This window comes from Gymnodraco acuticeps, unplaced genomic scaffold (assembly GCF_902827175.1).
Source record: "Gymnodraco acuticeps unplaced genomic scaffold, fGymAcu1.1, whole genome shotgun sequence".
In the NCBI taxonomy this organism is placed as follows: Eukaryota; Metazoa; Chordata; class Actinopteri; order Perciformes; family Bathydraconidae; genus Gymnodraco; species Gymnodraco acuticeps.
Window position 1 is genome coordinate 4709975 of NW_022990701.1, and position 12028 is coordinate 4722002.

General features: G+C 39.9%; 1 protein-coding gene across 2 annotated transcripts; it reads left to right on the forward strand.

The window, feature by feature from the left end:
• The first annotated feature begins 61 nt into the window (after positions 1-61).
• LOC117556156 (cytochrome P450 3A40-like) lies at positions 62-9987 on the forward strand. Of its 2 annotated transcripts, none has more exons than XM_034231408.1 (13): positions 62-214; positions 308-401; positions 2222-2274; positions 2599-2698; positions 2783-2896; positions 3234-3322; positions 3437-3585; positions 3696-3823; positions 3913-3988; positions 4073-4233; positions 5031-5257; positions 6256-6418; positions 9673-9987. In XM_034231408.1, exons 1-13 carry the CDS (start codon positions 150-152, stop codon positions 9748-9750), a joined length of 1497 nt encoding a protein of 498 aa, XP_034087299.1. In that variant the 5' UTR covers positions 62-149; the 3' UTR covers positions 9751-9987. The 2 variants fall into 2 exon arrangements, with proteins under 2 accessions (XP_034087299.1, XP_034087300.1); XM_034231409.1 differs by having other exon boundaries at positions 112-242.
• The last annotated feature ends 2041 nt before the right edge of the window (positions 9988-12028 follow it).

The window sequence follows — 12028 nt, forward strand, 5'->3', positions numbered from 1 at the left end:
TGTCATTGGTTCAGCTCTCACACACGCCCCCTTGGTCACGCAACCTGAATAACACGAATGTGCAGCACGACATAAAAGCCTTTGGTCCGTGATTTTGGGCGTTAGTGGAGCTTGTGCTGCCATTGACAAAAAAGAAAAAACACGCAGAGATGGGCTTTTATTTTTCCACTGAGACATGGACCCTCCTGGTGGCTTTCATCACACTGACCGTTGTGTGAGTGTTTGAAAAATATTTGTCCGAGGTATGTATGCTGTGTGTTTGTTTGTTTGTTTGTTTGTTTAACTGTTCTGTTATTTTGTTTTCCAGGTATGTCTGCTGGCCATTTGCTACATTTAAGAACATGGGCGTCCCTGGTCCAACACCAATCCCTTTTTTTGGGACCATGTTGGCATATAAAAAGGTTGGTCAACATAACTTTTCAAAATCAATACTCAATCGATTAATACCAAAGTGTGCAGGCTAAGCAGGATACACAGTAGTGTGCACCTTACAAATATAATTCAAAGTGATTATGTGTAAAAGTGACTTACATGTATCTGTAAAAGTGTATGCATTATACTGAGTGAAACTGGTATGTTATGCCTTGATGATATCTACACTTTGCATACTGATAAAGTCATTTAGGGTGCATTCACCTAATAGTCCGCTCTCTGGTGCGCACCAGACCACAGTTTGTTACATTGTTTCATTTTTCAGAAGGTTCGGTTTGCGTTCACACGGGCAAAACTCAAACGGACTATAAACTTGAAACACAAGTCATGTGCACGGAAATGCTGTTCAACCATTGGTCAGACATTAAATAAGGGGGTAAAAACCTCTATGGTAAAAACGCAAATCCCGGCAATTTCTACCGGAGCCTCCGCCATGGAGCATCAACACTTTCGGCAGGTTATTCTCATGCTGCTGTTAATCTGGAGATCAACAGACACTAGCGGCCCGCGCATATGATTATATAATCAGACAACGTCCGTTAAAAAACATTATAGCACATACACAATGAGAGACGTTCTGCAGTAAGGAGGGGCGTTTCACCGACGACAGGTGTTCTTACTGACACATGCATTTCCAAACATTTGGACTACCTATGTTGCAAATGTATTATCTTTTCAATTTACACACGGCATCTATTGCACGTCTGTCCGTCCTGGGAGAGGGATCCCTCCTCTGTTGCTCTCCCTGAGGTTTCTCCCATTTTCCCTTACTTTAAACTGTGGGTTTTCTTCGGAAGTTTTTCCTTGCACGATGTGAGGGTCTAAGGACAGAGGGTGTCGTATTGTCATACTGATATTATGTACAAACTGTGAAGTCCTCTGAGACAAGTGTAACATTTGTGATATTGGGCTATATAAATAAACATTCATTCATTACTTTTATGTAGGCCTAGTTGACGGAGAATTTTTACTTAACTAAACAACCGCGGATGTCTTGAAAGAGTCTTTCGCTAAAGATTTTGAAGATATCCGCGTTCTTGTGACACGTAAATACGCTTCCTATGTTTTGGTGCGGATTGCGTTCACACCAGCAATGAACCGCTCCAGAGTTCACTAGCAAGCTCTCCGAGACCACCTATTTTAGCGGACCAGAGTCCGGTTGTTTAGTTCACTTAAGAGGTCTCAGATTGTGTTCACACCGACCCAAATGAACCGCACCAAGCGGCTAAACGCACCAGGGTTCGATTCAACCGGACTATACAAGGCAGGTGTGAACGCACCCTAAAACTTCCACAAGGTTAGCATGTGTGTAATGGGTGCAGCATGGTTGTGGAGTTTAAATCTCTGATTACATCATGCATAGTGTGTCATTCAGTTTTTAATGGTTTCAACATTTTCTCATGGGATAAACGACAAATGCAATTGTTATAAACGTATCAGTGTTCAATTTCTAAGATGGAAATAAAGTATTTTACTTGTGTTATTAAAATCTGATTATGAAAGTGTTCCTTTTCCCATTTATTTGACATTCGGTAATCCATCAGTGTTTAAACATATTTTATTTTGTCGGAAGTCTGAAATGAAGTTGTTGAAACGGATGATTCAATGATTGATCATTTTAACATGCACTGTGTTGCAACTCTTGTTTTTGTTGATATATCCTTCAGGATTAACACTACTTATGTTAATGATTTCCATATTTAAACATTTGTATTCATGCTACAGATATCTCCAACGCATTGAAGTGGACAGAAGAAAGGTGTTTAATTCATAATCTTTTTTTTGTCAGGGATTCACTGTCTTTGACGAGAATTGCTTCAAGAAATATGGAAAAACATGGGGGTAAGTCTGCCTGATGGACAGTGCGTGTATTGTGTATTATGTGCTAATTAAGTTATTGGTGTCATGTTAAAATCTTGAATGTAATGTAATTGTACCCCCACTCATCCTGGAGAAAAGGCAGAAGTAATGAATCATTTCAGGTTTTTCATTCCTGCATTATCTGATTGTTGTCCTTTGTCTATATAAAAATATAAAATATGCTTTTTCTGTTTGTAGTATTATTGTATATCTGTTTTACAAAGAAGCTTTGCCTCTGACTGTATCGAAATCTCACCTGGTAGGTTTTTTGTATCTATTCATATTCTGTTCACTTGTCATATTTAGCATATTTGATGGCCGTCAGCCCGTGCTGTGCATCACAGATCCGGCCATGATCAAAACTGTTCTGATAAAGGAGTGTTACTCTCTCTTCACCAATCGCAGAGTAAGCTAAACTAAAACACATTTGATAAGTCATTGTGTTACTTGAACTCTTATCTGTGGCATGTTTCGTATAACTCTGTTGCAGAACTTCCATCTGAACGGGGAGCTTTACGATGCTGTGTCAATCGCTGAGGACGATCAGTGGAGGAGGATCCGCAGCGTTCTCTCTCCCTCCTTCACCTCAGGGAGACTGAAGGAGGTACAGCCCCATCTCCCTTTATTGCATGTTAAACTTACCTAATCATTAGTTCAACCAAAAAGTGTTGTTGCTCCTTGGATTGCTCTGGGGTTTCTTAAAGGCCTAAAGAGGAGAAAGTACTATGCATTTGACAAAACAAAGAACAAAGAGAAAAATAAGAAAATGGTTATGTGTAACTGAAATGTTCATTTTCCTTTTATCACCTTGTGGCCAGTCAGACTTATTCTGCAACTGCTTTTTAAACCAAAACAGCAGAAACTCTTTGTGTATTGTGATGTGTGTTCTACTTTTCAGTTTTTAAGTAAGCACGTTCAATATTTCCCTGTCTGTACCACAGATGTTTAGCATAATGAAGCACCACTCTGCTAACCTGCTCAGCAGCATGAAGAAGAAGGCAGACAAGGATGAGCCCTTAGAGATGAAGGAGTAAGGACACTAAATACAACAAATTCAATACATACTGTATACGTTTATTGCAATACATGTCTGTTTAGGCCTGAAAGGATAAGGTCATCTCTAATGTGTTTGTTTGCTCCTTAGGTTCTTTGGACCCTACAGTATGGATGTAGTGACCAGCACAGCCTTCAGTGTCGACATTGACTCACTCAACAACCCCTCAGACCCTTTTGTCACAAACATCAAGAAGATGCTGAAGTTTGATTTTTTTAACCCTGTCTTCCTCCTTGTTGGTAAATAATAAATGTTGCTTCTATTAAATGCAGCTATTCATAATTGTGTCCTTCACCTGTCGAATATTTACAGTAAATACAACCAGTGTCCTTCCTTTGTCCTTGAACAGCTTTTTTTCCCTTCATGGGTCCTATTTTTGAGAAGTTGAATTATGCATTTTTCCCTGCTTCGGTCACTGATTTCTTTTACGCTGCACTGCAGAAGATCAAGACTGGTCGAGAGCAAAGCAAGCAAAAGGTATGCCTGTCTGTGCATGTGTGTATACATATATGTGTATATAGTGTTATCACAAATATAATCAAAGCTATTATTTTGTCTTCTTTTAGAGTCGAGTGGATTTCCTTCAGCTGATGATTGACTCCCAGAAAACCCATGATTCCAGTAAAGTGGAAAAGGACAAAGGTGACACACACAGCCACATACAGTACACACATTAAAGCACAACTTAAAACAAATCTTAATAATATCTCTTTGCTATCGCCCCAGGTTTAAGCGATCATGAGATCCTCTCTCAAGCAATGATTTTCCTGTTTGCTGGCTATGAAACAAGCAGCAGCTCTCTCAGTTTCTTGGCTTATAATCTGGCGATAAACCCTCATATCATGAAACGGCTGCAAGAGGAGGTGGACTCCACTTTCCCTAACAAGGTGTGGTATAAGTGGGTGGGGGGAGGACAATATTGGAAGTATAGCACGTGGGTCTCAATATAATTAATGTAAAGCTGTTTCATTGGCTTTTGGCAGCTAGATAAGATAACATTTCCACCAACTCTTAAGGATCTATAAGCGCATACTTAGCTAAACGTATCTGTCGGCTATGCTATAACCAAAAAGAAGACAAACCCAGTAAAGCTGCTGAGTTAAGTGATAATTCTCCAGGTGTGTTATTACAGCATATGATTAGAAACTGGATACAGCTTGCCACTGTAAAATAGCAACTTGTTATTTTGGATCTGTTTGATTTAATCAAACAAGGTCGAAAGTATTAGTAACCATCAGAAGAGATTCTAGGCAGATTTTTAACCTTTTGTCAGGTAAGCGGTTTCCCACTTGTCTCCTCCTTTTGGTTTAGCTAAGCTGACCAGCTGCAGTCTGTAACTTGTATTTACCAGAGTGCTGCCTATAGGAAAATAAATTAACAGAACAGATCTATATTGAACTTTTTTCCTTCTCATTTGACTAATACAAAATAAAATAGCAATGGTTGTTATGGGGAAGTCACTTTTCTGTAACCAGAGCATCATTAAAGTGTTATTAGCCAGCTAGCTAGCTAAACCTATAGGTGGTTATGGATATGGTTCCCATTCCTTATAAAGGAGAGCAGTGTTATTTAGCCTCAGTTATTAACCGTTATTGTTTCCCTCTAGTGTTCTTGTGGTCCAAAATGTCCTTGATATAATTGAGTCGTGGTCTTTTTATGTATATATGTGTCTTTGTGTTTGAAGGGTCCTGTTGAGTACCAGGCTCTGATGGAGATGGAGTATCTAGACGGCGTCATCAACGAGTCGCTCCGATTGTACCCAATTGCCCCACGTCTGGAGCGTGTGGCCAAGGCGACTGTGGAGATAAATGGCCTTGTGATTCCCAAAGATATGGTAGTGATTGTACCCACATGGACCCTTCACAGGGACCCTGATCTGTGGCCCGAGCCAGAAGAGTTCAAACCTGAGAGGTTAATATACTGTATATATCTATATGTTAAGGTTAACCAAAACAACCACAAAAAGAACCTAAGCTCTGCAGGTCATTGCCTTGTGTGTGTGTGTACATGTTCAGACATGTTTACATTTGTGTGTGTGTGTGTACATGTTTACGTTTGTGTGTGCTTGTTGTTGGAGATTTGGAGGGATATCTGATCCGCTTTTCAAATCTCCGCGCGTTCCTATGAAGCTGGTTATAATACAGGAAGGAATCCATATCTACAAAGTAACCGTTAACAATAATCTACTTTAATGGCAATATGACAATGCAATACAATCATTACAATACAACATGATATATTACAGTTATATTGTAATGCTTAAGGAGTAATGCCGGCTTACTCCTGCACTGGTTCGCATACTGCAGAGCTACTTTCACCCGAGGGCAGCATGTGAAGAAGAGCGAACGCCAGGGATCCACCGGATATATACCAGAGTAAGAAGGAGGGGTTTGGTGTTAGGTCAGCTGGTCATCTTTTCAGGTCATCTCATTGGGAGACGCAACGCTGGCCAGCAGGAAACCAAACAGGCTCACTTTACAACAAAAGGTCTCAAGTCCTGCATACCTACACCTCCCCCACAGAGCAATACAACCCTGTTTACTCCAACCAGCCCAGAATGTTTATAGCCATTTGTAGTCCTTACATTTATGAAAGGATAAAACAGAGAAATCAATATAAAACACAAACACAGGTATTGTTTGAACAGTATTCACTTAACTGCTACTATTGATAACCACCAGAGAAACCCAAGGGACCTCTTAATATCACAACCACTGTAGCTTGTTCTAAGTTGAATGCAAATCAGGACATGCTCTCACCTTCCCCCATCTTCCTTTGTCCTCAAAAACACATGTCAACAGGCCCCAAATCCAGCTCACAGTTTTACCCAAATTATTCCCATTTTAAGCTTATCCATAGTTTGCTAACATGAATAAATACAAATATAACTCTACATTGTGTGTCCCCAGGTTCAGCAAGGAAAACAAGGGGAATATTGATCCGTACACATACATGCCTTTCGGGGCAGGACCCAGGAACTGCATCGGGATGCGATTTGCTCTGGTGATGATGAGACTAGCATTGGTGGAGATCCTGCAGAGGTACAGCTTCTCTGTGTGTAAGGAGACTGAGGTGAGACCACCGATTTTTTTTTAAATCTTAACACTGCTTGTAATTGCTTATTTCTAGTCAAAGCTGAGTATGACACCTGACTATTCCCTGTGTTTAAAAAAAAATATATTTCTGTTGTAAATGATTGTATTTTATTCAAATCAAATCAAGTTTTATTTATATAGCACATTTATAAACGATTTTTGGTCGAGCCAAAGTGCTGTACATATATGTGCTATATAAATAAAACTTGATTTGATTATGGTGAACAGTTGGGTGTAACGCGTTACAAAGTAATAATATTACTTTTGTCGGTAACGGGGTAGTGTAACGCGCTACTTTTATAATTCAGTAATCACACTACAGTTACTAAAATTGCGCCGACACGCGTTACTTCGTTACTTACTCAAATCAGTCATAATCACACTGACAGACAAGAGGGGTTTCCGCCGCAGGTTTATAACGTAATCTGCGCGATTTGCGCGTCCACATCTCCACGTGCAGTACTGCATAAACATGACCCATCATGTGTCATAACTTTCGAGGGGTGGAGGTATGCCCATGATTTTGAGTTCGTCCGAAGAATAGGAATGTGACTGAGGTGTAAACTATGCCCAGGCCAGAAGCTGTTATCCACTGCTGTAAACACCACGTCAAACCTCAACAAACACCTGCAAAGAACACATGCTAAGGTGAAGCTACCGCACACGCTATTTGTAGTCCCAGCAGCCTTCCGAGTAAAATCGCCAGAACGCCAACACCTCCTCATCTCCACCGCTCCCATGTTTTATTTGTGTTGCCATAAGTTAGTCTCTCTGCGTTTCTGCGCTGGGCCTAATGCTAATAATTGCTAATGCGAGGATAATAAAATGGCGGCTTCACAAAACTTTTTGGGAGTTTACGGGGCGTGGTTTGCAATCCGCCCAGCCAATCAGAAATATAGCTCTTTTCTCACAAGAGAGCCGTACGAAAGTCCCTGCTCTCTAGCAGCTCTTCTGCTCTCTAGCAGGACTTTCGTGGGGGAGGTAAAAAGGTTCTCATGAACTAATTTTAGTACCGGCTCTTTTTTGTGTGAACGCGATAAAAGAGGCTAACGTCCACGCTAGCTGCTATATGTTTTGCATTGAGGTGATACTTGAGGCTTGATGTGCTGCGGTGATATGCGAATTCCTTTTTGCATAATTTGCACACAACCGTGCTCTTATATCACGGAGTCAGTTTTTCTTCTCTGTCTTCCGGTTGTTGCCTGTTTTGAATGACGAATACACACTACCGCCGCCTGCTGGTAAGGAGTTATTGCCACTCACGCATGCGCAGTTCGTACGTGCTCGGCTGAAGTCTTTGCGGTGTGTTCCAGTCAGTGCGACACATGGCCAAGATGCAGGAGAACACGCCGACGCAACAGCGTGAGCAGAGATATACTGCGCAAAATACAGATGGCAGGAGACAGAGGACAGCCATGGTCAGATAGGAAAACATTCAGGAGCTATCTGGATCAGACTTATCTCTTATGCGACAATGGAAACTGAACTAAAGAGAAGATTTGAAACTTTAGCAGTCTGCATGATATGCCCGTAGGGAGGAGCGGGCCGGTGTCGGTACCATATGTGTTCGGGGTACGGGTACCATCTATACATCCATGGGTACCATATGTGTTCGGGGTCCGTCTCTTACCAGTGACGTCACGCATTGTGATTGTGCAACATGATGTTTCAATGTATATTGCCATTGAAAATGCTAACCGCCGCAAAGCTAGCATCGCAGCCACTGCTCCGTTTTCGGAGACTTTGCACACGTTATTCACAAACATTTTCACACGCTAGGAGTACTTTCATTCGCGTCGTCTTGATCTGTAGATGTGATTTGATGTGTCGTGTGTCCCCCAAAAATAACGATCGACAGTGTAAACATAATTATGTAAATAACTGTTACAACCTGCCTGAAGGCTGGAACAAATCGGGAGGCCACACAGAGTTAAATGCCAAATGTCTGTTTATTTAACAGGTTATAGAAAAACACCTCTGATGAATAGTGTACGTAAGAATCAGACTGTCAGTAGTGTGAGCAGTGGGTGTGTGGAAGGGTGTTGTAGCATGTTGGAGGGTGCATCAAACCTAACACAGGCTGTAGGCTGAGGTTGCTGCAGCATGCCAGGATCTGAATCAGAGAGTGATCCTTGCAGCTGGGCAACCTACCTTCTTGTGGCTCCGCCTTTAGATGGGCGGGCACAAACAAGACGACACTCCCAGTACCTGCCAGAGGACAGCAAGGCAGGGAGCACAGCCAGGCAGAAGGGGGGGAGGGGTCGTCACATAACCCAATTTGTGTTCTGTGAAACGGAAAAGGATTTTACATTGTTTTTGTTACTTTTCGTTGCAGTGTCTTAAATGTAATTTAGGTTAACTTCCTGTTTGAAGTTGTTGCTATGGAACCAACATCACGGAGAAAAAAGTTATATCTTCTACTAATAACGGACAAAGTAAAGAATGAAGTGTAGGCTGTGTTTAAATGTTCGGAATTTGACCGTGTATGATGGTCCTCTTGAGTTGCCGTACAGCCAATGGCGTACAGCCATTGCTCCGTTTTCACGTTTTTTTTACATGTTTTTCACAAACATTTTCACACGCTAGGAGTATAGGAATACTTCAATTCGGTTCGTCATGATCTGTAGATGTGATTTGCCCCCCCTGGGTAAATTACCGTACAGCCAATCACAATGCGTACAATGCGTGACGTCATTGGTAAGAGACGGCCTCCGAACACATATGGTACCCCGAACACATATGGTACCGACACCGGCCCTGCGAGTAAAGTAACGAGTTACTTTATGTAGAGAGTAACGAAGTAGTGTAATATATATTACATTTTTTTAGTAACAACCCCATCTCTGATGGTGAATACGTAATCTATTTCATGGTGCAGTTTGATCCAGTACCATATCCTTACGATCAAGATACTGCTAGTTTATTTTGGAAAACAAGAGTTATATGACACCTAGGATAGCCAACCAATCATGATTTTTGTGCATGTAGGTCTGTCCAAAGATCAAAAGCCATTAACCTGACACTCTGTACAAAGGTACAGGTGACACTGTTCATCACTGGGCCGGAGAGTTACTGCTGTTTTTGCTGTAATGTTAAAATAACACACTCAATAAGCTGCCAGTTCCTTAAATGAGGTTACTACCTTCTGTAATGCTGCCGGATGTTTGTTTAGTTGTGCATTGTTGACTTTGTTCACACTTCTCTTTCTCTTTGCGCATCATTTCCTGCCAGATACCCTTGGAGATGGACATCCAGGGTCTGCTGATGCCAAAACGTCCAATTCAGCTGAAGCTGGAGGCACGTTCTTAACCCTTAAACTGAAAAAACAAGAATATAAAGGTTAATCATTTGAGCTTTTATGCATACAGACCTATTGTAAATAATTACTTACATTTTACATTTACAGGTAAAAGTACAGTTGTGTGTGCAATTGTATCAGTTACTTCTTTTTTTCCTGTCAAAGCTTTAATGTCAAAATACATTGTTTCACAAATGGATAATTTGTAAAGCCTGTGTTAACGATAAAATAAATGGATTTTTTTCTCATATGCACTCTCATTTTTAAATGTGATTTACACTGTCAGAGCAGCATGCAACGTACAGGGGCAACAGATGTGTCTGAACAACAGAAGCAGGACAGTACATGTTGATACTTAAAATAAATATGTTTTATATGAGGGTCATTGTTTTATATGAGGGTAATTTTTCCAGTAGGTAAGACAACTTACGATAGACTTTGATCCCAAACAACAGCACCATGTCTAATTGCTAAATAGTACAGCTAAATCAACACTTCTCTGATAACAGAGGTGATTACTGAAATGTATTGCAGGCTAATTGCACAGGTTTCATTACACTTTGCAGGAGTTCATGTTTTTGTTTTCACCCTGTGTAAAACATGGGACTAAAATACAAAAGTAAATAGAGTTTGTTCAGATATCAGCCAGGAAGTGAGTTAATCAGATATTTCATTAATTATTATTATTAATTAATAATAATAATAATTAATTATTAATATCTGATATTAATCAGATATCAGCCAGGAAATAAGTTAATCAGATATTTCAGTAATAAAAAGCATAAAGTGGACCACTGTGATAATGTTGTCATAACCAGTGGATTTACTCAATTACTGTAGTTAAGTACAATTTTAGCTACATTTCCTGATACATTATACTTCTTTTACTCCACAACATTTATTTCATAACTTAAGTTTCTGAAGAACAGATTTAGATTAACTATCCAAAATAAATTAACAAACGTTTCGTCATGTATTATTATAGATTATGATAAACTTCATAGGTTCCTTGGTAAAATGTCAAGCTAAAACAATCAAAAGAAATGCCTGGAATAAAAACAACAGCGCACTCGTGTGGATGCTATTTTATATTGTGTTAATTTATTGACCATGTGCTCCTGCTACTACAGATCCATTATCCACGTTTTTCAACCATCTTGTTCTTTCCATGTTTATAAACAGAGGGTAGAGATAAAAAAGGAAAGAAAAAAAATTCAAAGCCGAGCAAACCAGCTCCAGTGCAGACACCACATGTTCCTGGGATGGGATTAGGGGGACGCTTATCTGCTGAAAACAGCTGAAATATGTGTTGATATTACACCAAACCTGTCAATTAATGCTGCATTTGAAGAGCCCAAATTGCAGGAATAACATATAATGAACTGTCATCCCCGAATACTTTTTTTTGCGTCTTTCAGTAACTTGTGATTCATCAATTTAACGTTTTATATATTTAAGTTTCATTAAATGACTAATTTGCAGCCATTTGAATGTATACAGATCCGCATACCAGGAAAGACTCGAGAGTGAAAGACAGTAATAAGCCTGCATTTTGTAATACTGCTACAGAGTGGATGTTAAATCTTGAGGTACTGAAGTGAAGCTCTAGTTTCCTGTGTGACGTCATGAACTGCAGCCTATCGGCTGAGGTGCCCGCGTGTGGTGTTCAGGGAAGATAATCAATACCAATTGTTTATATTTATTTATTCAGAATTAACAAAGAGAAATACAAGTATTACAATTATACTGAACAGACTCCACATGAAACATAGGCTGTTACATTGATTTAATTTTTTTTAAATACATAGATTTAATTCGTCCCAACGACTTCTGATTATTTTTTAAAAGGTACAATGGCCTGACATGGACTTTTTTAAACTGAAACATACTGTGTTGACCTGAGAACATTTTATTTACAGTTGTTGTCCATTAATCACATTTGAGGCACCTTTTTAGCCTACTGCACTTTAATAGCACTATTTTATAAACACCATCTCCTATTTGTCTCTATTTTTTCTCACTCTATTTTGTTGATTAATTTTCTAATATAATCTGTTTTTAAGTGAAAATCTCAAAAGGTTCTCATTTATATAAATGTCTGTTAAGTCACTATTTATCCCTGAAGGAGATAACACAATGCTTTTTCGTACCATTTTGAATGCAAGATTTTTACTTGTAACAGAGTATTTCTACACTCTGGTACTTCTGCCACCTCTGGAGAAAGGAAGCGTGACAAGGGGCCCATGAACGCAGCACCAGTCCCGTTCCTGCGGAGACTCCGGTCCACGC

Bases quoted from the DNA above. Each gene is read 5' to 3' on its own strand.
- LOC117556156 (XM_034231408.1), top strand. From the start codon at position 150: ATGGGCTTTTATTTTTCCACTGAGACATGGACCCTCCTGGTGGCTTTC. The intron at 2,897-3,233 runs GTACAGCCCCAT...TCTGTACCACAG, and splicing joins CCTCAGGGAGACTGAAGGAG to ATGTTTAGCATAATGAAGCA. The intron at 4,234-5,030 runs GTGTGGTATAAG...TTGTGTTTGAAG, and splicing joins ACTCCACTTTCCCTAACAAG to GGTCCTGTTGAGTACCAGGC.